The following is a 27,991-nucleotide window of genomic DNA, read 5'->3' as shown; positions in this document are numbered from 1 at the left end:
TGTCACTCCATGCTTCAAAAATCACCTTAAAATATCTCCAAAACTCAACAAAGAACCATTAGTATCTCTTGCAAGGGTAGTAATGTATTACTTGGGCAAATTAGGCATAATTACTACTCAAAAGGTGTAAAACTCATGAAAGTTAGTATCTAAAATGTGTAGTTTTTGAGTAGTAATCATTCCCCCCAACCAACACATTGCTAGTCCCTTAGCAATGGTATAACAAAAAGAAAAAGAATATTACTCAAAAAGAAAATCTTAAACTCATTTGGAAAATGTGTTTGAAAATCCCATAGCACAAATGGTCAAAAATAAAACACACCTCACCATCCATAGGTGTCATCAAAATCTCAAGCTCATTTACTATCTCTAATAGAAAAGACATCATGCAAATCAAAGTGTCAAAGATATATCCATTTTCAACTCCCCAAAATGATATTTCCAAACAAGTCTTGAGTGAAATTAAACTAGCCCCCTAATATATTATTCAAAACTATTCCTCCCCCTAACCATGCCTAATTTATCTTAAGCAACAAAAACCACTCCCTCATAGGTCAAGAACGCACCTATCTTTATTTATTTTTATTTTTTTTTCAAAGGTCTTATTGTAGGAATGCAATGCTAAAGGTATCTCCAAGTATATGGTCCATGTAGCGGGGATTCATCGATGACTCCCAACCATAAGGCATAGGGCACCAAGTTTATAGGACTGATTCAGCCACTAACTCCTCAGACTTCACCCCGGACTCCACAATTTAGGATCCAATACCTTAGCACCTACAATCGAGCTCATACTCCACCTATTCACCCATGTAGCGAGCATTGAGGTCGATGGCTCCCAACCATAATGGCTTAAGGCACCAGGTTTCAAAGACCTTTGGGGCATATACCCCTCGGACCTTGCTCAGGTTTCAAGGAAAGCATAACTCAACCTTTTTATTCAATCAAAATTTATTTTTTTTATTTTTTTTTTTTTTAGAAGAATTGGGCACATTGGCCTTTTCTTAAGGTGTCTCAACTCAATTTAAAAGTGATTCAACTTGCTAAGACAATTGGGTCCAAGTCTTAGGGTTAGATTAGTCTTTCATCTTATATCAGGGGTCTAGAGTGCACAGTGTGTGTTAAGACTCAATTAGAAAAAAAAAAAAAAAACTTGGGAAGATGAAAACTTCAAAGTCAAATCAACTCAATCAACATAACAAGTTGTCTAAGATCAAGCAAATGAGCTGATATTCCAAATCAACTTCTTTCAAGCTAGGTATGCTTATTTATCAATCATAAGTGCTATGATCTTCTCAAAAACAAAATTACTAAAAAAAACTAGCTCATACACAAGCAAAAAAATCTAGCAACCAATTCTAAATCAACAAGCAACCAAAAGAATCAACATGCTAGCAAAAGTCCTTCCTTTCCTATCCTCCCCCCAACCAAACTAAACATTGTCCTCAATGTTTACCAAAAAAAATGTAAAGCAAGGAAGGGAAAAGTACCTGCAAAGCATTGTTTTCCAGCTTCTATAACTGTGACAAAACAATATAGAAGTATAAGTGTGCTAGGAAATGAAGAAAAATAAAAAATGAACACTAAAAAAAAAATGAAGTCAAGGAGAAAAATGAGGACACTCCCTATCCTCAAGCATGAGATGGATGGGAGGGGGTGATCTCGGAAGATGTCAAAATGGTGGTGGGCACTGTGGACTCCCTTGTTGTAGAATTTGTCTCTTGTGTAGGTGTGGACCCCGCATTTCGGCTCAATGCGTTTCCCACTCGATGGCGAGCTCGATTTTTAATTCGAAAAAATTGATTCTTATTTATTATTTGAAAATGACTTGGAGTCGCCACTTATTTTTGTTTTATTTTTAAAGGGTAAACAAAATAAGAAAGAAAAACCCTAAGTGTGACTCCTTATTTTTGGAAAAGGCGGTCTGTGAAAAACCGGATCGGGTTCGGGGGTCAGGTTACTTATCGGGAAGGTACGGTAAAGACCGTAGCACCCCTCTAAGTCCCTAAAGTCGGGTCTCTACTATTAAAATGAAGCTGACATGGCAATGGATGAATAAAATCAATGAATACTCACATCAATCATGCATATATGAGAATCAGAATATATAATAAAGGATAACCGAGGTGGAAGTGGATGCGTACTTGGATCTCCAGTGACAAATGCGCTATCATGAAGCAAGATTAGTGAACAAGGAATATATATAATTTATGTGCATGTCAAGGAACAGAAATAAGTCAGTCAAGCATGGCAAACAAGTCAATCAAATAATCAATCAATCATGAAATCTCATATGTAGGGCCCCCACCAAAGCCCGTTTTTATTTTGCATGAATCAATCCCAATAAAACCATTATTCGGAATTACGGAATTTAATTTTTGCTTATTTTAAAACATTTTTAAAATCACAGAAGTTATGAAACTTTCATGCCGAGAAGAAAAGGGTGGCAAAATTTTATTGAAAATGAGATTTTGAGGCCCACGAAAATAATAAAGAAAACTAAGGATGAAGATTTGAAAAAGTTAAAATTGTTTGAAAATTTAGAAATTAGAATCTATTTGAAAACGGGAAATTTAGAAATCATTTTAAAATTGAAGATAAAGAAATAATTAGATAAATAAATAAAGAAATAAAGGACACGCGGCCCAGAAAGGTGGCCATGCTAAAGTGGCCATGCAGTGAAATTGGGCACTTGAACAGTCGTTAGATCAGACAAGGATGTCGTGGGGCCCTGCGCATTGATGCGGATTCCTTCCCTCACAATGACTCATCTATCAGCTCCTACTACTGCAAACATTCCACCTGATGCAACACAAGTCATACCCATCATAGGACTCTCACGCCCCACCAAAAGAAAGTACACTTGAGTGATGAGAATTTCCAAACCCTAATCTGCCTGCTACAGCCCGAGGAGAAAAGCAATATGTCATCGGGACTGAGAGTGAGAGCAGTGATGATCTATGAGTCATCTTCGACGACAGACTTGATTACAACATCGGAGGATTCCACTAATTTTCACGGCATCGTTGCGGGCGCGGACAATGAAGGAACTGTCAAAGGCGACAGCCAATGACCCACATGTGCAGAATCGATGAGGCGTCGGTGTGGACCCGTAAAAACCGGATTGCTTTGAGTAGACCAGAAGCAAAGACGGCACCGACACGGATGACTTCTTTTGTGCATTAAGAGACCTCAGGGCATCCGAGCATACATGTTTCGGAAGGTGTCAAAGCAAAGGATAGCCTCGTCAAGGCTGGTGCAAACGTTGTAGAGGTCGTATGGTTTCTTCTTGAAATGCTCGCTACGGTAATAGCCTGTCAGCACTGGACGTGCCACTACCCACTTGGAGTCTTTGTCTCCGACTTCGCAAATGAGAAGTACAGGCTCTTACCATTCTCTAGACCCATCGCACAAAGGTTCATCACTGGCATGAGAAGGAATTAAACCGAGAATGAGGTGGTGATTATGACCATGCATATGAAGCGGGTATGAATGGGTTAGTGGGTACGAGGCAACTGAGTTGAAAGAAAGTTAGGACGGATGTGGTGGTGAGAACAATGTGGAAATCTAGAGAGAGAAATAGGTTTTGAAGCTGTAGTCAAATGAGTACATGCAGGGGACATATGTGACGTGGGTACGGCAGATAATGGAGTTAGAAAATGGGTATGATTGTATAGGTGAATATAAAATGAAATTGGAGAATTAAGTGGTGAGGTTTAGTGAGAAACGGGTGTAGGAAACTAGAGAGAGAAAAGGTGATGGGATGAGAATGGGTATATGCATGGTGCGTAAAGAGAAGGGCGATCACATTCTTCAAATTTAAGTGGCACTCCAAAATCTTCTTTGCAAAATTCTTCTGGGACATTTGGGTAAAAGCTCTGTTTCCCAAGGTTCTGAAGTTTCAAGTTTCTGAACCGGATGCACAGCTTATTTAAAATATGAACAGTCCGCTTCTTCGCCTGCCACCACGCCTAGGGTTGTTACCCTTAGGCTTGGATCTGAACTTCTTGATGGCAGCGTGTGTGTAGGGACGATTGTCCTTGGATTCTATTGGGAAAACTTATGCCTTACATATCCAAGTACAAGACCAGGTAGCCTCTGACTGCAGCCTGTATCATAGCTGCTGCAATCTAAAGCATCAACAAGGAAACCAGCATCATTTTTGCAGAAACACATAGGTGGCTTTACTCTGAAGACGTTTCTGTGTAGTTCTCCCTTTCTGATAAGAATACCGAGCTCTCGAAAATCCTCAAACAGGGCTGCAGTTTCTGCTTTGACAGGAGTTTTCTCTTTCCCGTCAGTTACAAGTTCCACCTTTCCATTAGAATTACTTCTATAACTGCTACTTCTATTTCCACTGCTTGAGGTTTGATGACTATGACCACGGCTCGATCCCTGAGGTGGCAATTCATGGCGGCCAACAGGACAAGAGTTGTGCTGAACCAGCCATGGGACAATACAATCTGAATGATATATATGATTACATGGCATTTTCCTTGCTTCGGAACCCAACTCAAATCTGTCTTTGCAAACTGGGCAATGAGAATCTGAGCGAAGATGCTTCTGTGTGATCTTAATTGTAGGCATTGCATCAATCGAAGATCTGGATGCTGGAGGAGGACCCCATCTATCATTAACAGAAAGCTGCTCAGACAATTCTTCCAGTCCAGGACCTATAAAGTAGTCACCAACATTACCCCGTGTCGCACCAATTCCATGGAGTCCATTCCAAAGAACTTCAATTCTTCCAGTGTCAGATAACCTAAGAGGAATCTGACCCCCAAAAAAAACAATGATGGGAACCCCTGACCGTGTTCAGGAACAGAGCCCGATCTCCCTCTGATATCATGGTTTTGGTTTATCCCTGCCAATCTATGCCTCATAAAAGCTGAGAATGCTTCCATAATTCCGAACCTACGGTCACGATCTTCATCAGCGTCCAGTCCAAGGAAATCTATTGGACTAATACTCACCATATCATTCAGTTCTTGAATAAATCCTCCATTACAGTTGGGACAAACTGCATCTCGGCCTCGGAGTCTAACTGACCGCTGGCATCCGTAACACCAATGAGTGTTCCCACCACTCGACATCTTATTCTTCTACAGTACCACGAACCCAAGCTACTGATTTAGCAGATGGTTCAAGCATAACAATGAAGAAAGTGGTCCAGAGAAAGCCACAGCTCTACTTGCCCCCTCCATGTCAGATCTTTGAAGGAGCACACAGTCCAAAACCGGATCCATTTTCCCACAGCTTTAGCATTGATCAAGACCCAGAAACAAAGCCCAAATAGATAGAGTATGAAGCATAAAAGAAAACGAGTGAAGTGATTCTCAGAGGTTTCATTTCATGAGCCATCCATGAACCCTCTGAGAGTGAGAAAATCCATTTTAAACACCACATTCAGGCACATTCACAATAGAAGCAGAGTATACCAAAATCAGCAATGGCAACCGGGAAAAACAAGATTTCATCCCAACAAACTAAACAACATTCACAATATCAACAATAACCATGGAGGAGCAATAAGAATCAAAAACTAACAATAAACCTTTTGCTTTCATACCTGAGAGTGTTGATATTCCGTTCAGCTTCAAACGTTCCTCAAACACTACTCCAAAATTCCTCTTGTAAAATGATCTCCCCCCGCACCTTTCTGCAGCTGCCCTCAAAATGTCCAAACAAAAGCCCTCTCCTCTAAAGGATCTCTGTCACCTTCCCCCAGCTTTCTCTTCTCCCAGCTCTCTCTGGTAGCCTTCTCTCTCTCTCTTCCGCTACCCCCGAAAATCCCCCCTCCAGAAAAAGCTCCTCCAAAATATCACCAGAAAAATCTCTTTTTGTTATCCCGGATCTGCCCCTCCTCTAACAACCTACAGAAAACCATCCCCAAAAGCACTACTCTCCAGCCTGCAGCCTCTTTCTCTCTCCTCCGCTCCTCCTAACAGCCTGCAGGAACCTTCTAGAAGACCCCTCCACGTGTCAGCCTCTGATTTGCTTCCCAAAAAGCAAGGCTGATTCCCTTATAGCCACTAAGGAGGCGACACGTGGCTCGCTGGGGCCCTTCCACGTGGCAAAATTAGCTGCAGCAAAGAATGGCCTAAATGGGGGTCTACAGTAGGTGGGATGGACAGAGGAGGAGCATTATGAACACTAGCTGGCTTCTCAGAAGAAGAATTCCATTGCTGGACAGCTATGGTAAGTTCATCAACTCTTTGGACAAGTTGTCGCTGAGTGAGTTGGATGTTTGCTTGATTTTCTTGAATCATATCCAAGCGAGCTAAGAGTTGATTGAATGCTTCAGCTGATATATGGACATAGCCATCAGAAGCTGATGGACCTATGTTTGGGGTAGAGGAAAGACTAGCCAAAATATGTGCAGTTGTATCCAGATTTGGGAGAGTAGAAGTAGCTCCTTGTGTGGTGACAGCTGGTGGTCTTGGGGGTGTATCTTCTCCATCGCCAAAATTTTCAAGGATCAAATTCGGAGGAGGCACATAATGATGTTCATTGTCAGTAGTCAATGAGGCACTTGTGAGAGTGGACTCGGTTTTGGTCACACTACCTTGCCATCTAGAAACAGTATAAACTTCCCTACAATGATGCTTCTTTTCTTTATCAGGTTCAGTAGGGAAGCCATAGTACTCCAATATGGTGCCCAACATGCGCGGGAAGAATAATAGATATTTCTTGGCTCTTTGCAATTGCTTTAGATGTACCTTATCTTCGAAGTAGAACAGGGCAGCCATGAATAAATCAACAGGTGTCCACCATTGTCCACTAATAATTCTAAATAATGCCTCTAGGATTTGTTCTCGCCTTTGCATTGCATGTTGGCAAGGATAGACATTGGAGCGTAGGACATGATCCAAGAACCAAAATTTTGAGTTTATTTCTCTCCTCAGCACTGCATGTGTGTTGATGGATTAATTTTGAGAGACAATCCGCACCATCTCAGCAGCCTCAATTCGAGTAATAGGTTGAAACTCAGCTGGATTTGGAGGTGTGAAAGGAATATCCAAAGCTCTTGCTACCATTTCAGAATTCAGCATACCTTGTCTCCCATCAATTTCGAAATAAATCACTGAAGGTGGGTATACTCCTCTACTGGTCATGGTGCGGTAAAATTCCCGAATTATGCGAGGATAGAAGAATGGTCTAGGCACCATGAATGGCTCCAAAAAAATATCGACAACAAAGCTCCGTGGAGAATTTAGTAAGAGGGGATGCAGCAAAAGCCTTGAAATCATAGTAACATTCTTCATGAAATTTTCTACCTGAGCAGTCCTCCCTTACACCAGTGGTTAATTTCTTCTTCGGTGCTTTCGTGAATTGGAACTGAGGTGGTTGGCTTGGTGGTGGTGCAGATTTTGTAACCGGAGTAGGAGCAGGGGCTTTAGCAACAGTGGATTGAACTACAGCATGTTGCTCTGAAGAAGTAGCAGGGGATGTCGGAAAATTTGAAAGAGTTCGAGCTCTGACGCTTCTTGTTCTCTTCATCGGTAATTTTCCAGGAGTAACAACCATCTTTGATTTTCCTTTATCCATTGAAGATCTTGCGACATTCCTCTGGTTTGGATGTCTAGAAATGGGAGGTTCAGAGAGGGAAAATCCCGGAGGTGATTCGGGATCAGTGTCTTCGCCATTTCCTTCATTCATCGCCACGAATTCTTTCTCAATGTCTGATGATTTTCATTTTTGATTTCCCATCTGTAACAAAGAAGAACAAAAATTACAATGAACAATTTGATGAATTAACTGGGAAATGGAATAATAGATATCAATTTGTCCGAAGTTCGCAAAAAAATTGCGGCAATCTCCCAAGATGATTCAGATTATTCAACTCAGATTCGTCTTGCAATTTCAGAGAGAGGTTGAGTGAGATTCAAATACCTGAAACGCTTGAAATGTCGGGAGTGTTCAAGTAAATCTCCGAAAATCAAGAACTGAAAGTAATCAGATTCCTGATGTTTGATCGTGGTTTAGGGCAAACTTCTCCCTTTGCCTCATGCATTCCATCCATCCAGAAAATCCTTCAAAACACAACTGATATGATTAAAAAGAGATCATTCATAATGACTAAAAAAATATAACAACACACAAGCAAAACAAAACAAAAAAAATCAAAGAAAAAGAATTGCAAGATCATTGGGCTAGTTAGTCTTCTAGAAAACTAAGCCCACCAAACCTGGAATGCTCAATTTATGGAAAGGTCAAGAAGGTACAGCTCCTCCTTCTCTTGCACCATAGGTTCCATATATGGTTTAAGCCGATGTCCATTAACTTTGAAGATACATCCATTCTTTGGATTAGTAATTTCGACTACCCCATTTGAATACGCTTTATGAACCAAGTATGGGCCATTCCATCGAGATTTGAGCTTTCCCGGAAAGATGTGCAATTTTGAATCATATAGGAGCACCTTTTGTCCCTCTTGAAACTTTTTTCTAAGGACAATTTGACCATGCCATCTCTTGAGTTTGTCCTTAGAAATTTTTGAATTCATGTAGGCTTCGTTCCTCATTTCCTCTAACTCATTCAAATCTAGGAATCTCTTCAACCCAGCTCTTTGCATATCAAAATTCAATTTCTTTATGGCCCACCATGCTTTATACTCCATTTCCATTGGTAGATGGCATGCCTTACCAAAAACCAACCTATATGGTGACATTCCAAGAATTGTTTTGTAGGCAATTCGGTAAGACCAAAGTGCATCATGAAGTCTTAGTGCCCAATCCTTGCGGTTTGCATTCACCACTTTCATCAGGATGTTCTTGATCTCACGGTTAGCTAACTCCACTTGTCCGCTTGTTTGTGGATGGTAAGGTGTGGCTACTTTGTGTTTCACTCCATATCTAGCGAGAAAGTTATTGAATATCTTGTTGCAAAAGTGAGTACCTCCATCACTAATAATGGCCTTTGGCACCCCAAACCTTGTGAATATATTTTCCTTGAGAAATTTAACAACCACTTTGTGATCATTATGCTTACAAGCTATTGCTTCCACCCATTTTGACACATAGTCAACTCCTACCAGGATATAGGAGTATCCAAAAGAGAGTGGAAACGGTCCCATGAAATCAATCCCCCATATATCAAATAATTCCACTACCAATATGGGATTAAGTGGCATCATGTGTCTCTTTGTCAATTTCCCAAGCCTTTGGCACTTGTCACAAGACTTACAAACTTCATGTGCATCTTTAAATACAGTAGGCCAATAAAAACCTGATTGGAGAACCTTCAAAGCTGTCTTTTGAGTGGAGAAATGGCCTCCACAAGCATAAGCATGGCATTGCATAAGAATTCCTTGTTGTTCTTCTTCCGGTACACACTTCCTAATGAGTTGATCAGCACAATACTTGTACAAAAATGGTTCATCCCAATAGTATGCATGCACCTTGGATAAGAAAAATCTTCTCTCTTGAATAGTTCATTCCTTAGGTAGTTCTCTAGTGACTAGATAATTTGCAATATGAGCATACCATGGATTGGTGTCTACTTTCAAAAGAGCATCATCAGGAAATTCTTCATTGATGGGGGGGCTTTCCGGAATGTGTTCCACAGAAATTCGGGATAGATGATCAGCTACCACATTCTCTACACCTTTCTTATCCTTTATTTCAAGATTGAATTCTTGAAAAAGTAAAATCCAACGAATTAGCCTTGCTTTAGAGTCTTTCTTGTTGACTAAATATTTCAAAGTTGAATGGTCAGTGAAGATCACTATAGGAGCTCCAACAAGATATGCTCTAAACTTGTCTAATGCAAAGACAACCGCAAGCAACTCTATTTCAGTGGTGGTATAGTTCTTTTGTGCTTCATTAAGAGTTTTACTTGCATAGTAGATAACATAAGGTTTCCCCACATCTCTTTGCCCTAGAATTGCTCCTATTGCTTGATCACTTGCATCACACATAACTTCAAAAGGCAAGTCCCAATTTGGTCTTCTCACAATAGGTGCAGTGGCCAATAGTCTCTTCAACTCTTCAAAGCAATGTTGACAATTTTGATCCCATTTGAATTTGGCTTCCTTAGCAAGTAAGGCACACATAGGTCTTGCTAGCTTAGAGAAATCCTTGATGAAACGTGTATAAAAACCTGCATGACCAAGGAATTGTCTAACTTCTTTAACATTTGTTGGTGGTGGTAGATTCACAATTATCTCAATCTTTGCTTTATCCACTTCGATCCCTTTCCTTGAGATAACATGACCTAAGACAATGCCTTTCTCTACCATAAAATGGCATTTCTCCCAATTTAGCACTAAATTTTTCTCAATGCACCTTTGAAGTATTGTTTCCAAATTTGAGAGACAATCTCCAAAATCCTCACCATAGATGGTAAGGTCGTCCATGAAAACTTCCATGATTCTCTCCACCATGTCACTAAAGATACTTAGCATGCATCTTTGAAAAGTTGCGGGAGCATTGCATAAACCAAATGGCATTCTCCTATATGCATAGGTACCAAAAGGGCAAGTGAATGTTGTCTTCTCTTGATCTTCCAAGGCAATCTCAATCTGAAAATAACCAGAGTAACCATCAAGAAAACAATAATAAGGATGTTCCGAAACCCTCTCCAATACTTGGTCCATGAATGGAAGAGGAAAATGATCATTTCTTGTGATAGCATTCAGCTTTTGATAGTCAATACACACCCTCCATCCCGTGGTCAATCTTGTGGGAATAGATTCTCCCTTTTCATTTTGTACCACGGTCACTCCCGAATTTTTAGGTACAACTTGAGTAGGACTCACCCAAGTGCTATATGAAATAGAGTAGATAATTCCAACTTGTAACAGCTTAAGTACCTCATTTCGAACAACCTCTTGCATGTGAGGATTCAATCGCCTTTGAGGTTGACGAATTGGCTTAGCATTTTCCTCCAAATAAATGTGGTGAGTGCATACCAAAGGACTTAATTCCTTAAGATCAGAAATGGACCAACCAATAGCTTCTTTGCATTTTCTTAGAACTTCCAACAAGCTAGCTTCTTGTTGGCATGATAATTTTGAAGAGATCACCACTGGAAACTTATCTTCCTCAAGGTATGCATATTTTAAATCACTTGGCAAGGGCTTGAGATCGAGCTTAGGTGATCCTTCCTTCTTTTCTTCTTCATCATTGGTTAGAGATAAAGGCTTTTCTTTTGCTTTCCATTGCATAGGATGATTCATGGAGGTAATTTCATTAGCTTCCTCAGTTTTTTCTTCTTGCTCAATTTCTTCAAATTCTTCATAAGCCTTCTCCATCTCTTCCTCCCTTATTCCTTCCACATGTTCTTCTATAAGAGTATCAATCAAGCAAGCTTCTTCTTGTTCATTCTCATCTTGATTTGGATGTCTCTTGCATAGATGAAAAATATTCAGCTCAAGAGTCATATTCCCAAAAGTGAGCTGCATTACCCCATTCCGACAATTTATTAAAGCATTTGTTGTGGCTAAGAAAGGTCTTCCAAGAATGATTGGAACATGATTAGGTTCTCTTGCAATTGGTTCCGTATCAAGGACAATAAAATCAACCGGATAATAAAACTTATCCACTTGAACCAATACATCTTCAATCATTTCTCTTGGAATTTTAATTAACCTATCAGCCAAAGATAGTGTGATAGAAGTAGGTTTGAGTTCCCCTAGCCCCAATTGCTTGTACACCGAATAGGGAAGAAGATTTACACTTGCACCCAAGTCAAGAAGAGTTTTCTCTACATATGTATCTCCAATATTCACCGAAATGGTAGGACACCCTGGATCTTTATATTTGATTGGAGTCTAACATTGGATGATTGCACTAACTTGTTCAGTTAAGAAAGCTTTCTTGTTGATGTTCAAACCCCTCTTCATTGTACATAAATCTTTAAGGAACTTGGCATAGGGAGGAACTTGCTTGATCATGTCTAGGAGTGGTATGTTAACTTTGACTTGCTTGAGAACTTCAAAAATCTCAGTTGCATTATTTACCACCCTCCTTGATTGAAGAGCTTTTGGAAAAGGTGGAGATAAGAGCTTATCTTTCTTCTTAACCTCTTCATTGACAATCTCATCTTGCTTTGGTCTATCATCTTCATTCACCTCTTTCTCTTTTTCTTGTTCTTTCACATTTTCTTCTTGTTCCCCTCCTTTATTCTCTTTTGGTTTTGGCATAGGTTGATCAACTTGTTTGCCACCTTTTAAGGTAATGATTGCCTTCACTTCATCTACCTTAGCCGAATTTTCATTTTTTTCTCCGATTTCATGAACTCCCCTTGGATTTTGTTGGGGTTGTGAAGGGAATTTTCCTTTTTCTTGCACCGTATGCATACTTGTGAGTTTGGAAATAGCAAGCTGCATATTATCAAATTTTTGTGTGAGATTGGTTTGCAAGCTATCAAATTTCTTATTGAAAGATGTCTCCACATGATCCATCTTTTGATTTAATTGAGTATTGATACTCTTTTGATCTCCAATGAAGTCACCCATCACTTTACTCAAATTCACTATAGCTTGTTCTACCGGTGAAGCTTGAGGTTGAGAAGTTTGCATGTTAGAAGAAAATTGTCCTTGTCCACTCTTCCAAGATAGATTTGGATGATTCCTCCAACCCGGATTATAAGTGTTTGAAAATGGAGAATTGTTGGAGTGTTTAACAAATCCAACAACATTAGCTTGCTCCATGAACATTTCTCTAACAGCTGGTATGGTGGGGCATTCGCTCACTAGATGTTCACCGGATTGACATATGGAGCATTGAGCAATTTGCATTGGAACATCATTAACCACTTTGATTTCATTAGCTCCTCTTGCTTCAAGTTCTTCCAATCTCCTTGATAGAGTTGCCATTTTTACTTGCACATTTACATCCTCATTCAAAGTGTACATTCCTCCTTTAGCATTGTTTTAGGGTTTGACTTTGCTGGAGTCTTTTCCATGAGGTTCATCCCATGATCTAGATATTTCAGCCACATAGTTTAGAAAATCCAAAGCTTCATCAGGACTTTTGCTCATAAAGTCTCCTCCACACATGGTTTCTAGCAATTGTTTCATAGCCGGTGACATACCTTCATAAAAGTAGCTTACCAACATCCAAGTGTCAAAACCATGATGAGGACAAGCATTGACAGCCTCCATATATCTCTCCCAACAAGCATAAAATTTTTCATTCTCCATGGCCACAAAATTGGAAATTTGTCTCTTCAGTCCACTAGTACGATGAGCTGGAAAAAACTTCTTCAAAAATTCAGCTTGTAGTTCAGGCCATGAGCGGACACTTCACGGTCTCAAAGAATTCAGCCACACTTTTGCCTTTTCCTTGAGAGTGAAAGGAAACAATTTAAGCCTCATAAGATCAATTGATGCAGCCCCTTCTTGAAAAGTATGACATACTTCTTCAAAATCCTTTATGTGAGTGTAAGGATTCTCATTCTCCATTCCATGGAATTGAAGAAGAAGTGGCACCAAATAAGGACGGATGATCATTTGCTCACTAGGAGGAACAATGCATGATGGTGCACTCATTCTTGGTGGATGCATATGGTCCCTCATAGATCGATACAAATGGAAATTTTCTTCATTTGGACCATGTTGACTTAGTTGATCTTCACCTTGAGGTTCCATTGTATTTGTAGCAGTTCCAATATTCAACACTTGAGTAGATGAATTAGTTCTTTCCAACCTTCCCTTAGAATTTCGTTCCCAATGGAGCATACAAGGGTTCACCTACACAGCAACAAAAGAAAACCAAAACACAACAAAAAAAACAAAACAAAACAAACAAAAGAGAAAAAGAAAAAGAAAAATGAAATCTGGAAGAAAAATAAGATGAAAGTGGAGAATTGATTACTACTCAAAAAGTGCTATTTGATAGCTTGTAATTAACTCTTTTAAACACTTTTGAGTAGTAGTTATTGCCTTTTAACCCAATTAACATGTTAAGGACCCTTGCAATCAATTCTAATCAAATTGTGCAAGTTTTGGTGTTTTTGTTAGTAATTTGATCACCAAAGCAATCCAAGATTGAGGAGAGTTATTTGGAATCCATGGAAAATCAATGAAGAGCTCAGAAACATGAAGAACAAAAGCTTTGAAGCCCTTTGCCATAAGCAAAGTTGAAATGCAAGGAGGGGAAGCAAAGAGAATCCAGCCATGAAGCATTCTTGATGACAGTCATTTCAGCCACTTTTGGAGCACTTCCTGAAGTCCAAATTATGCATTCTATATGTCATTTGAAAGCTTAGGAAGTCAACAATCCAATGCTTCAAACCGTGTACGATTTGGAGCTTAAATGAAGAAGTTACAGCCTTTGGAAGACAACTGCTCCAAGCTGAAGGAAGGATTCAGAAAAGTGCTGCAAAATCACCATTTTGTTGTGGAATGATTTCGCAGCCTTTTTGTACAGTGCTATGGATTTCCCCTGAAGCTTCACGATGCGATGGAAGCCAAACACCACAAGATGAAAGCCAACTTTGCAGCTGTGCAAAATCAGCTGGTTGCTATGAAAAAATTTCGCAGCCCTTGTGGTTCATCTGCGAAATTTCGCAGACCTCATTTTTCTCCTGCGAAATGGTGCTTAGTGCTTCTTGATATTTGTAACCGACACTTGGAGATATTTTTCATTAGATTTTTGTTGCCTAAATGCCCAAATTCTCCTTGTAAGTCACCAATGATAGGATTCCTTAGCTTTTAAGTTAGGAATTTGGCAAAAATATCTATGTAATAGCCATCAATGTAATTTTGGTATAAATATAGCCCGAAGAGCCTGTTCTGAGGGTGATGAACCTTTTGTAAAAGTTTCAAAGGAAGTAAAATACAGAGCACTTGCTCTACTTTTCATATATATTTTTGTTTTCTCATTCTTTTTCTTTCTAGCAAATCAAACTCTGAGGATTTTTCTCAGAGGATGAGAGGCTAGGCTCTTTGTCTCTTGGAGTGAGGAAAGCCGAGTAAGTTTCCACATGCATAAATTGGAAGTTTTGTTGTTTTAGTGTTTAATGAAGAAAAAGTGTGACCCGTTAATGGTTTTTATCTTTTTAGTTAACTTAAAACGCCTTTAAATCACCTGGGCCAACACTTGGTAAGGCAAGTGATCTCCGTCCATGGAGATTCACTAGATTACCCCTTGCGAGCCTCTGGGAGGTGACTTGAAGGTAGGATTTTCTAGAATTGCCAACACTTGGTAAGCTTTTGGACTCCAAGGAGACATCCATTAGTTATCTCTTGCGAGCTTTTGACGGGTAATCCAAGGTTAAAGATCACCTTGAATGGCAAGTGCTAGGTGAGAGGTATGAGCCATTGCAAGGTGCATCAGTGAGAGGGATTTAGTGTTTGAACCCATTAATGGGAAGCATCTGTATAACAACGGTTGAAGAAGGAACTATATGTTAATTCTCTAATGCGAGGAAAAGAAACAAGTGACCGGAACTCCCTTTTTGTATGAGGAATCTGAGCCTAGTGATCTGAAACTCCAAGAAACACTTTTCTTTGTAAGTAAAATCAGTTACTATTTTTGGTTAGTTTAAAACCAATCTTTTTTCATTCAAACATCTTTATGTTTTCTTTTAAAGCTAACCTTGAAATGAAAAGGCACCAATTCATCTTTGAAATAATATCATTTGTGAAGTGAAAACCCATCCCAGTGAACGATCCTAGAGCCACTATGCTATAGTAGCTTTGTCTTTGCTACCCTAGTATATGGTGTAATAGGTTATAAATTTTGTTGATTACTTCCTCAATCAAGGAGCACCAGCTGGACACGAATCAGCTGAGACACCAATTAGGCATGAATCAAGAATTGGTAAAAAGAACTTCACCAATCTTGTGATGTGGATCACAAGAGCTAATCCTCACCAAAGAAAATGCCTCAATCACCTTGGCACCATCCCCGGCAACGGCGCCATTTTTAATCGCTCAGATTTTGTCGTTTATTGGATCAAAACAAAATTTATAACCTAATTCACTATTCTATAGCAATTTGTACCCGATCAAAAAGTGGTTTTAGTACAAACTACCGTAGTATAGTGGTATTTAGGTATCGTCCAGAATGATGGATTATTCTCGGTAATTAAGGCTTGAACGAGATGATAAGAAATGATGGTGATCAAGTGAAATTTACTTGAAATTGCATGATAAAATCTCAAGATAGCAATGTACTCAAATTGAATTGAAAATGAAGTGTAAAAGAGAAGAAAATTAATAAGATGTGAGATTCTCGGAGTTAGGATTTTCTAGAGAGCAATTTCCATGGTGAATAGGTGTTGAGATCTAATTTTCATCAAGTTAGATTGAAAACCTAAATTTTCATCTAAACCGATTTTTGATTTAGCTTTAAATCTAGATCTAATTTCTCTTAAAATTAGGTAATCTAATCCAAGAGATCAATTTGAATCATAAATTCAATTCATCTTAAACTATCTTCCAATGATTCACACAATGCAACTATTCAATTTTATCAAATCTAGCATTAAGAATTTGATGAATCTACCTAGCTTGCATTGTAGTAATCATTCAAGACAATTTGAAGAGAAAAATCCCCAAATTTCAATTAATCAATCAATTGGATCTAATTACCTTTACAATTCAGGCTCAATTCTCTAATTCACCATAGATCTTGCCTCTAGATCCTTCCTCCTCCGAGAAAAACGAGATTTAGCCACTCATGCTTGGAGATTTGATCTCACAAGACATGTTTGGCTACCGAGAAAATAAGAGAAATTGAAGGAAAATGGAGAATTATATAGAGAGAAGAAGTATGAAAAGTTCTACAATTAGAAAATGTATCAAAAGTTCTTAAATGAGTCAATCCCGCTTCTATTTATAGGCCAAGGTAAAAAGGACACTTGGCAACATTTTAGAGGTCTTCTGGATGCTTCTTCATCAAGGAATCTGGAGATAATGCATTTTCGCACGAGCCCCTAGCAATCTCGCATGATGGTGCGAAGTGGAAAATCCAACAGCTTCAATTTCGTTCTTCTGGAGCGTTTCGCATGACTGTGCGAAAATTTCGCATGGTCATGCGAAATCACTTCCTCACAATTTCCTTTTGTGCTGCAACCACCTCCTTTCTGTTTCATTTCGCATGACTGTGCGAAAATTTTGCATGGTCATGCGAAATTGAAAATCATGCTATTCCGACTCCTCTTTACAATTTCTCTCATTTCTTCATGTTTAATCCATCTCCACCACCTTCAATTAAGCTTCAAAGCTTGGTCCAAGTGCATTTCCTCTTCCTCATGACCACATTATGTACCCTCCTCCATTCATTTTCCATTTGTCACTCCATGCTTCAAAAATCACCTTAAAATATCTCCAAAACTCAACAAAGAACCATTAGTATCTCTTGCAAGGGTAGTAATGTATTACTTGGGCAAATTAGGCATAATTACTACTCAAAAGGTGTAAAACTCATGAAAGTTAGTATCTAAAATGTGTAGTTTTTGAGTAGTAATCAGCTGCAAACAATTATTCCTCCTAGCATTGGTCAATTGTTGCACTAGTTTCTTCCTACTGTTGATTTTTGAAAATCCTCTCCACATGTCCTTGTTTACCACACTTGTTGCATTTCACATCTGGTATTCACCAACATTTTTGTGGAGAATGATTTGTCTTCTTGCAATGAGGACAAGGTGGAAAAACTCCATTTTTCTAGTTGTTGCTGCTTGGCTTGTTGTTCTTCTTCTTGTTCTTCTTTCCAACATTTTTATGCATTCTTGCTTGAAATGCTCCTTCTACAGTATCTCCTTGTCTTATGAGTCTTCTCTGTTCCACATCCTCCAAGGAATGTAATAATTCTGTCAAGCTAATAGTTGACAGATCCTTTGAATTCTCCAGAAAGGAAATTATAGCTTCATATTTCCCAAGAAGTGTAACCAATATCTTTTGAACAATCTTCTCATTAGAAAATTGTTTTCCAAGCAGCCTAACTTTGTCTGTTATTGAAAGAAATTGTGCAGCATAGTCTTTAACAGCATCAGACTCCTTCATTTTCTTCATTTCAAATTCTCGAATCAAGTTCATCACCTACATGTTCTTGATTATTTCATTTCCTTTGTATTCCTCCTTGAGATACTCCCAAATTTCTACAGTTGAATCAATTTTCATGATTTTGATGAGAATTGATGGTGAAACTGTAACAAACAAGCAAGCCTTCGCTTTAGCCTTTCTTGTCCTTCTTTCTTTATGCAACTTCATTTGAGCCACAGTTGGATTGGCTCCCAGGAGAGAAACTTCATAATTTTCTTCCACTGCTTCCCAAACATCAAGTGCTTGTAGATGAATTGTCATTCTAACAGCCCAAGTTTCATAATTGTCTCCATCAAGAATTGATGGTGTAGCCGTGAGACTTGACTCCTCCATTGCTAGATGATTTTAGAAGGTGTTTGGGTTCACTCATGGTGTTTTGGGTTCACTTGTGGTGTTTTGGGTTCACTCACCTCACGAGTCTTTAGGTGTTTAGGCACTCTCAAGGTATTCAGGCTCACTCAACTCACTGGCCCCTCAAGATAACTTCTGCTGTGATACCACAATGTTGATCTTAGATTAAACATTTATGCAGAATATATATTTTGGGCTGCTAAACACACATTTATTGATGAAGAGTGTTGAATTTATACATGAGCTTGTAACTAAAATGACATTAGAATAACATAAAATCAAGCTATTAGATGATGAACAACTACTTCCTATAAAATAGAAACTAAATCTTGACCAAATAAAAACAAGAAAATATTTGGATGTTGCAGATTTTGTGCAAAACTCCAGTTGCAATATTTAACTTCAAAATTCAAATTTCAGCAGATACTAAGGCAAAATTCAAAATTCAACATTAACTGAAGGAGGCACAATCATAACACGAGCAAATACGGTAAACCATCCATCATGATAATCCTTTCTCCTATCCATTCCAATCTAGAGCCTGAAATGCGGTAGGGCAGAAGCTCCATCAAGCCCTTTTGAATTGAAATAGGCAACATAGTCTCCCACTGTGGTTTCCCTGTACTTTGGCGGATTCTCTTCAGATAACAATTCCTTGATAGGCCCATAAAGTTTGGAGGATGGCTGAATAGATGTTCTAAAAAGGCATGCCACTGAGACTCTGGGGCCTATATGGTTTGCCGGTACCCTGTGTTCTACACTTTTAAACCTGTCATTCGTAATAAGCTGAAGAACACAAGAACAAAAAAAGGTTATTTAGAGATTAATTAATGACATGATCTATGTCATTGCATTTTAATAATCATATAATTCCAATGCAACAATGAAGAAGAATGTAGTAGTCATACAGAATAAAACTACCTTAAACAAAATAAAGTGCTTTTATAATACAGAAAAACTTTACCCGTAGAAGGTCTCCAACATTAATTACAAGCGCTCCAGGCATTGGGGGGACATCAATCCACTGACCTTGATGAAGAACTTGGAGGCCTCCAATCTGGTCTTGTAGTAGTACAGTGAGGAAGTCATTGTCAGCGTGTTTGGTGGTGCCCATAGTTAGTTCTGGCTGTGGGCACGACGGATAGTAGTGACATAAAATTGACAGCCCCTCTGCGCAGTCCATGTCTTTTAGGTGGTTTGGATTAAGCCCCAGAGCCTCGGATATTAACTCAAACAATTTAAATCCTAATCTCATAACTTGATCCTTATACTCCATCAGTATGTCCCTACAAAATTAATTCAAGCATTTAGAAGGAGGAATTTAGTGATTTAAAAAAATATATATTTTGTCAACATACAAGTCCTGAATTAAAACCAGAAAAAAAAAAATACAGAAGAAAGTGAGATGACACGGGAATTGGCTGGATCAAAGGACACTCAAAAGTTTCTTCTCAACATTTTTTTTAGGATATTTTCTTCCATCAGACTGGTAGAGAGGTTTGGATTCAAAAGCTCAAGGAACAAAGGTCTAGCATATTTTAAGTCATAATGTGGGGATAAAATAATGTGTACCAACTGCTATATATATATATATATATAAAATATGAAAGAGAGAAAATCTTGCAGTGAGTGGATGAATGATGATTATAACATACCTACATGATGCTGGCAATTCTTCTGGGTTGGGAGGATGAGGAGCCATACGGCAATAAAAGGTGTCCCTCCAATTAGCTGCTGGTGCTGTGTACAGATCAAAATTGCTATTGTACATCACCTTTTTCCTCGACGCATCACGTGTGTAAAACTGCTTCTTCACCCCAGTATCTTGTTCGTGAAACCGGCGTACTCCTTCCATCATCTCCTCCAACACGCTAACAGGGATCCCATGGTCCACCACGTTGAAGAAACCCCACGTCTCTGATGCATCCCTGACCATGTCAACAATCTTGTTCCGGCGAATTGGATCATTGTCCATGCCTTGTAGGTCTACGACGGGAAAATTGAACTGGGTAGTATAGGTTCTCAAGTTATCTGGTGGTTGAATGAACATCCGAGGAACTTTGGAGACCCCGGCATCAACTAGACCTTTAACACCAGTTTTAGACTCATCGAAAGCCTTTAATTCACTAGCTCGATCATAGTCCTCCGGAAATTCATGACTGATGCTGGTGATTACCATCTTGTTCTACAGCGTCACCAGCTTGATTTCCCCCAAATTAATTTACACAAGCAACTCTATCGACATGAGACCTGCTGGAACAAGTGAGACCTCTGTTTTGGGTTGATGATAAAAAAATGAATGAAGTCCACCAATGAATCTGAAGTTACAGCTGGTCCCTCCACTATGGTGAGATAAGCAAACCTATGAATTATTGATTGACATGCGTACCTTGGAAGTTATACCAAAACCGTATAAAGTGAGAGTTGACATGAACTCAAAAATGCTATTTACATTTGTAGCGCGTATCCCGCTGGGCTTCTCTTGTATGCACATGTCTTTTCCTTTTTCTAGTTCCTCGGCTAACAAATACATCAATAACGGAGGATGTCACTCATGGTACGCAGTTTTTAGGGTTTGGTCTAGAATAGTATTTGGGGAATGCAATTGTTTGATTGTTCATATTTAGAAAATTAGGTTTTAGGAAAAAAAAAATTGACTAATTTATCATATAACCTCATCTAGGAATGAAAGGGCTAAAAATTTTATTCTTATCATATAAATAGAAGTATCTTCCAACCGTATCATCCACACAGCTCGAGGAAAAACCTAATACTTGAAAAAAAAATGTGTACAAACTTTTAAAATGTTGACACAATCTCAAGAAGGAATAAAAAATTATATGTCATAAAGTTGTTACTTAGCATGAAAGCATGCAAAAGGAAAAAATTATGATCAAGAAGCTTATAAATATACATTCCAATCAAGAGAATAGCAAATCTTCCTCTTATATCAAATTCTCTCTTATATTGATACTATTTAAACGTTCTCTTGTATCTTTCTCGATATATCCATCAATAAAGAGGTTTATTCAAAAAATTATCCTTCTTTTTCTCGTGCCTTCATTCCATCCCTTTTTGAATCATATGAAAAATCCATCATCTTCAAATAATATAATAAATTTTCTTGTACATATACTCTAGATTTGGATTACATAATGCATTTAAGAATAATTTTTGACAATTTTGCCTACATTTATTTAAATCTCATTCAATAACTAGCATTTCTTTTTAGAAAATTTACCCCAAAGTTGCCGTGAGCACTATCCGTAAGAATAGAATAACTCTAGAAAAAATATAACTCTTTTCCTAGGAGAACTTGTAAAGGCAAATCATAAAATTTGAAAACCAATTTTATCTATTTAGTTTTCAATTTTGGGTTTTCTTGTCTTTTAATGCTTGAATTAAAGACTTAAAAAAACTAACATTCACCTTCATTTCTTATAATTAATGATTGTTCAATGTTAGATGAATCTTTATATATTTATTATTACATATATTTTGCAAATTGTATCAAAATAATTAATTGATATTAGGTTACAATCAAATTAATTTTATCCATTCATTATATTTTTGAGTTAGGAATTTCAAATACATTTTAAACTTCAAATCTAAATTGGATTTAATTTCTTTTAAAAATAAGTTGAATTAAGACCTAAATTAACTTATAGCTAATTGATCATATAAATCGAACTAAATACATCAAACAAATTCGGTTTGGCTCAATTTTTTCATTAATAAAAGATAGGTTCAGTTTTGATTCAAGTATTAACTGGGATCATATCAATTTGGTTAATTTTTTATCAAAAAACTGATCAAACCACACCTTTTTCCAACTCTATTTGGGGCAACCACTCCACATAAAATTTATGTTGACGGGCTTCATACCTTACAGGAGTTGAGTGGAGATTTGTATCGCAGCAATATATCAACCGGCCAATAGCAATTGAAGTTTAAAAATTATCTTCACCACTTCAGTGATCTGGATTGATGAAAAAAGTTCCCAATCCACTCAACTTGATACTATTAGTTACCCGCAGACTGCAGGTGATTGCAGTGGAAGAGGTGCATCATCTGGAGTGATGACATAAGGGGAGATACAGATTGCAATTACTTTCATTGATGAACGTCAGTGGGATCTGTATCACCTCAGTATCTAGAGGAAATTTTTTTAATGCTACTTCTTCCTTTACCTAGGAACACATCTGGAGTAGCAGAATTTTCCTCTGTTCTTCCATAATTGCATTTCTGGCCAATATTTTAGTACAAGTCTTAACAAAGTTTAGTTTAGCTACATGCCAGCTACCAATACAGCAAAACTACTCGGATGTCGCTTGACAATTTCTTAAATTGAATACAGTAATGGCTATTTTGTTTTAAATTGAAAATTTTCAAATATTTCATATGATCAGAGGTTTCAAGTTTCAATATGCCCACAAATATTATCCTCAACGCCAAATTTCTACATATGTTACTAAGCAAGGATTCTATCTAGTAAGTGCTTGAGACAACAATCACAACACTCAGAAATATGGTAACCAATTTAGAGCTTGAAATGCGGTAGAGCAGAAGTCCCATCAAGCCCTTTTGAGTAGTAATAGAGAACATAGTCTCTCACTGTGGTTTCCCTATATTTTGGTGGATTCTCTTTGGATAACAATTCCTTGATAGGTCCATATAATTTTGAGGATGGCAGATGAGATGTGCTGAAAAAGCATGCCACTGAGACTCTTGGACCTCGTCGGTTTGCCAGTACTCTGTGTTCTACACTCTTAAACCTGTCGTTGGTGATAAGCTGGAGAGTACAGCAATAAACGAAGTCAGTTTTAAACATCGACTTATAATGACATAATATGTGTCTAACTTTGCGTTGCACGAGTGTTACCCTTTCTGAAAATAACAGAAATGCAAAGCAAAAAATATAAAGAATGCAATATTTTCTTTGATTAAAACTCTCTCATGATACAGAAAAGTTTACCTGTAGAAGATCACCAACATTAATTACAAGGGCTCCAGGCTTCGGGGGAACATCGACCCACTGATCCTGATGAAGAACCTGGAGGCCTCCAATCTGGTCTTGTAGTAGTATAGTAAGGAAGTCATTGTCAGAATGATTTGTGGTGCCCACGGTTAGCTCTGGCTGTGGACATGCTGAATAATAGTGACACAAAATGGCAAGCCCTTCTGCACAATCCATGTCTTTTAGGTGGTTTGGATTGAGCCCAATAGCCTCAGACATTAATTCCAACAGTTTAAGTCCTAATCTCATGACTTGCTCCTTGTACTCCATCAATATATCTCTACAAAATTACTTTAGTGCTTAACTTATAACTTTAGTAATTAAATTTTTTTAGCCAATCAAATCATTAGGACATGCCCACCAACTGAAATTCCATATCGTTAGTAATAGTACCATATATTCCAGGAATAGTTTCATTAAATTGCTTCTCAAGAAACCGGAGTGTTCCTAACTTTGCAAAACATTGCTAAAAATATTATTAAACATAATGGAAGCAAAATTGTTTCTACAAAAAGGCATCTACTTTGTATCCATGTTCCTTATTTTGCAAAATAGTGTGATAATAAAACACAACTCTATCTCACAGAAAGCAATTGGCAGAACAAGATCCTTCTTCAATTCCATAATATGCATGACAAAAAATCTTGCAGGGATGAAGAATGATTATCACATACCTGAATGTCGCTGGCAACTCTTGTGGATTAAGAGGATGGGGAGCCATAAGGCAATAAAAGGTGTCCCTCCAATTAGCTGCTTTTGATACGTCGAGATCAAAATTGCTATTATATATCACCTTTCTAGTCAGATCACGCGTGTAAAACTCCTTCTTCACTTCATTATCTTGTTCATAAAACCGGTGCACCCCATCCATCATCTCCTCCAACACACTAACAGGGATCCCATGGTTCACCACGGTGAAGAAACCCCACGTCTCCGATGCTTCCCGGACCATCTCAACTATCTTCTTTCGCCGAATTGGATCGCTGTCCATGCCATTGAGGTCTATGACCGGAAATTTGAATTGGGTGTTACAGTTTCTCGAGTTATCTGGTGGTCGAATGAACATCCGGGGAACCTTGGAGACCCCAGCATCAACTAAACCTTTAACGCCCTCTTTAGACTCATCGAAGGCCTTTAATTCACTTGCTCGATCGTAGTCCTCTGAAAATTTTGTGGAGCTGGTGACTACCATTTTGTTCTATAATGTCACCAAATTGGTTTCCCCTAACTGAATCCACAGTACACTAGTTGCAGGCAACTCTAATTAGCAGTACTTAACCAGCCACCACTGACCATCACTCTAATCTTGTTATGGCGAGCACAAATAAAAGATCGATGTACCGGCCATTGAGCAGTGAATAAAGCGCCGCCTTCAATAGGTGAGAACTCTGGGGTTGAAGAAGATGGTCGATGGGAAAATGAACGGAGCCAACCAAAAAATCATCGGTTGCATCCAACGAATGGTGAATTACCACCCTTTATTTTTTATTTTTTATTTTATTATTATTTTTTTAAACATATGCAGGCGAGGTCCTTCCTCCGAAGCGCCTCCAGAATGCAATCCTTATCTTGTAAACAATAAAAAAATAATACCAGATAAAAAAAGAAATAAAAAACATGTTATACAGGTGGTAATGCCAGACAAAAAATAATCCAATACAACACAAAAATTTTAACTTTTTACAACATCCAATTATGTAATATGAGGTTTTATTTTATAAAAATTGAAAAATATTGAATAATTTGTAAAAATATATATTTTCTAAAAGAAAATAAATTAGAATTTATTTTATTTTATAATATAAAGTGATAAGCCAAAGAGGTGAAGAAAAAAATTAAATTTAAAATAAATTGTAAAAAAAATAATTCAATGACATAATTTATAAATTGAGAATTAGTTCATTTATTTTATTTTAAATTCAAATTATTTTTGGAAAAAATTGGATGAATATTGAAAATGCAAAAAACATTTATGAAGTAAAAAAAAAATTGAATAATTTCAATGAATTGTACGCCTAATTAGAATTTTATAAAAAAAACTAAAAAATGAAATAAATTTAAATAAGTATACATTGTTCAAACATTAAGGTAGTTATGTACTTGAAAATTGTATTAATAAAATAATTTTTATAATTTAAATTTAATTATATAAAATATTGGTTGAAATATTGAAAATACAAAAAAAAATAATAATAATTAGTAACAATATGGAATTTCACCTCATTTTTTAGTCATTTTGACTTTTTCAAAATTTTTAAAAGTTAAAAGTAGAGAATTGAGAATCCTCACAATATTAGCACCCATACTAATTATTTAGTATTTTTGGATTTTGATTTTTTTTGGGCATTCATTGAATACTCCGTAAGTATAATGAATCTATTTAAACAAAATTCAAGTCACATGAGGTTCCAAAAAATTTTTAAAACTTAGAAAAAAAAAATGAGATTGGGAAGGGTACAAAGAATGAGAGAATTCTTCACATCTATGTACCCTTCCTAATTTTTCAATAGTTTTGAATTTTGATTTTTTCGGTCATCATTTGAGCACCCTCTAAGTATATTAAACAAATTTAAACAATATCCAAGCCATATAAATTTTCAATTTTATTTATTTATTTATTTTTAGGTTTAACTCCCTTAGTTATACTTTAACTCAATTTCAACTCACTTAGTTGCATGCTTAGTATAACTCACTTAGTTCACTTAAATTCATTTAGGTTTAGCTCACTTAAATATGCATTAGTTTAGCTCACTTAGATGCACTTTAGTTTAACTCACTAAGCTGCATTTTAAGTTTTAACAACTACATCAATGATGGAGGATGCCACCCATGGTATGCAGTTTCTCAAGTTTGCTCTAGAATAGAATTTGGCAAATGCAATTGTTTGATTTTTCATATTTAGAAAATTAGGTTTTAGAGAATTTTTTTTTTTTTAGTAATTTATTTATAACCTCCTCGTTTAGGAATGAAAGGGCTAAAAATTTTATTCTTGTCATATAAATAAAAGTATCTCCAAATCGCAACATCCACACAGCTTGAGGGAAAACCTAACACTTGACAAAATATGCGTACAAACTCATAAAGAGTTGATATAATCTCAAGAAAGAATAAAAAATTATATATCATAAAGTTGTTACTCTGCATCAAAGCCTACAAAAGAAAAAAAAACAATTTCGTAAAAAATCCATGATAAAAAAGCTTATTAATATCTCCTTCCAATTGAAAGAAAGCAAGTCTTCCTCTTATATTAAGATCTCCCTTGTATTCCATTGTTTGAGTCTTCTCTTGTACCTTTCTTGGTATATCCATCAATAAGGAGGTTTATTCAAAAAATTATCCTTCTCCTTCTCTTGTACTCTTTCTACCATTTCTAAATCACATGAAAAATCTATCATCTCCAAATAATACAATAAATTTTCTTGTAGTTATACTCTAGGTTTGGATTACATAATGCATTTAAGAGTAATTTTTGACAATTTTACCTACATTTATTTAGATCTCATTCAATAACTAGAATTTCTTTGTAAAAAATTTACCCCAAAGTTGCCGTTAGCACTATCCACAAGAATAAATTAACTCTAGAAAAAGTATAACTCTTTTCCTAAGGGAACTTGTAGAGGCAAATCATAACATTTGAAAACCGATTTTATCTATTTAGTTTTCAATTTTTGGGTTTTCTTGTCTTCTAATGAATGATTAAAAACTAAAAAACTAACATTCACTTTCATTTCTTATAATTAATAATTGTTCAATGTTTGATGGATTTTTTTATTTTTATAATTATATATATTTTGTAGACTCAATTAAAATAATTTATTGATATAATGTTATGATCAAATTAATTTTATGCATCTTTGTATTTTGAGTTAGGAATTTCAAATATATTTTGAACTTCAAATCTAAATTAGATTTAATTTCTTTCAAAAATAAATTGGATTTAGACCTAAATTAACTTATATCTAATTGATCATCTAAATCAAATCAAATACATTAAATAAGTTTGGCGTACCTCAAATTTTTCACTACTAAGAGATGGATTCGGTTTTGATTCAAGTATTGACTGGGATCATATCGATTTGTTTATCTAAAAAAACTGGCAAAGCCATGCCTTTTTCCAACTCTATTTCGGGCAACCACATGAAATTTACGTTGGCGGGAGTCATACCATTGGGGTTGGGTGGAGATTTCTTGTCCTCTGACTGAAATTCTTAACCGTCTATCACAGTAATATATCAACCGGCAAATAGGAATTGAAGTTTAAAAATTATCTTCACCACTTTAGTGATCTGGATTGATGAAAAAAAGTTCCAAATCCACTCAACTTGATACTATTAGATACCTGCATAACGCAGGCAATTGCAGTGGAAGAGGTGCATCATCAGGAGTGACGACATAAGGGGAGGTACAGATTGCAATTACTTTCATTGATGAATGTCAGTTGCATCTGTATCACCTCAGTATCTAGACGAAATTTTTTTAATGCTACTCCTTCCTTTACCTAGGAACACATCTGGAGTAGCAGAATTTTCCTCTGTTCTTTCATAATTGCATTTCTGGCCAATATTTTAGTACAAGTCTCAACAAACTTTAGTTTAACTACATGTAAGCTACCAGTGCAGCAAATCTAC

The 27,991-nt window shown here is 37.0% G+C and overlaps 3 protein-coding genes and 1 pseudogene across 3 annotated transcripts; all 4 read right to left on the bottom strand.

The window, feature by feature from the left end:
• Positions 1–4,047: 4,047 nt before the first annotated feature.
• Positions 4,048–5,093, bottom strand: LOC117914511 (annotated as a pseudogene).
• A 12,524-nt stretch (positions 5,094–17,617) lies between these two features.
• Positions 17,618–17,989, bottom strand: LOC117914508. Its single transcript, XM_034829858.1, has one exon. It carries the CDS (start codon positions 17,987–17,989, stop codon positions 17,618–17,620), a length of 372 nt encoding a protein of 123 aa, XP_034685749.1.
• A 609-nt stretch (positions 17,990–18,598) lies between these two features.
• On the bottom strand, positions 18,599–20,686 carry LOC117914266 (1-aminocyclopropane-1-carboxylate oxidase homolog 1-like). The gene is made up of 3 exons (XM_034829519.1): positions 20,002–20,686; positions 19,311–19,632; positions 18,599–19,132 (listed from the first exon to the last, which is right to left on the bottom strand). Exons 1-3 carry the CDS (start codon positions 20,523–20,525, stop codon positions 18,881–18,883), a joined length of 1,098 nt encoding a protein of 365 aa, XP_034685410.1. The 5' UTR covers positions 20,526–20,686; the 3' UTR covers positions 18,599–18,880.
• A 2,005-nt stretch (positions 20,687–22,691) lies between these two features.
• LOC117914897 (1-aminocyclopropane-1-carboxylate oxidase homolog 1-like) lies at positions 22,692–24,806 on the bottom strand. Its single transcript, XM_034830415.1, has 3 exons — positions 24,038–24,806; positions 23,322–23,643; positions 22,692–23,138 (listed from the first exon to the last, which is right to left on the bottom strand). Exons 1-3 carry the CDS (start codon positions 24,553–24,555, stop codon positions 22,887–22,889), a joined length of 1,092 nt encoding a protein of 363 aa, XP_034686306.1. The 5' UTR covers positions 24,556–24,806; the 3' UTR covers positions 22,692–22,886.
• Positions 24,807–27,991: the final 3,185 nt, after the last annotated feature.

Source organism: Vitis riparia, chromosome 5 (assembly GCF_004353265.1).
Source record: "Vitis riparia cultivar Riparia Gloire de Montpellier isolate 1030 chromosome 5, EGFV_Vit.rip_1.0, whole genome shotgun sequence".
In the NCBI taxonomy this organism is placed as follows: domain Eukaryota; kingdom Viridiplantae; phylum Streptophyta; class Magnoliopsida; order Vitales; family Vitaceae; genus Vitis; species Vitis riparia.
This window is presented reverse-complemented; position numbering and strand designations above follow the sequence as displayed.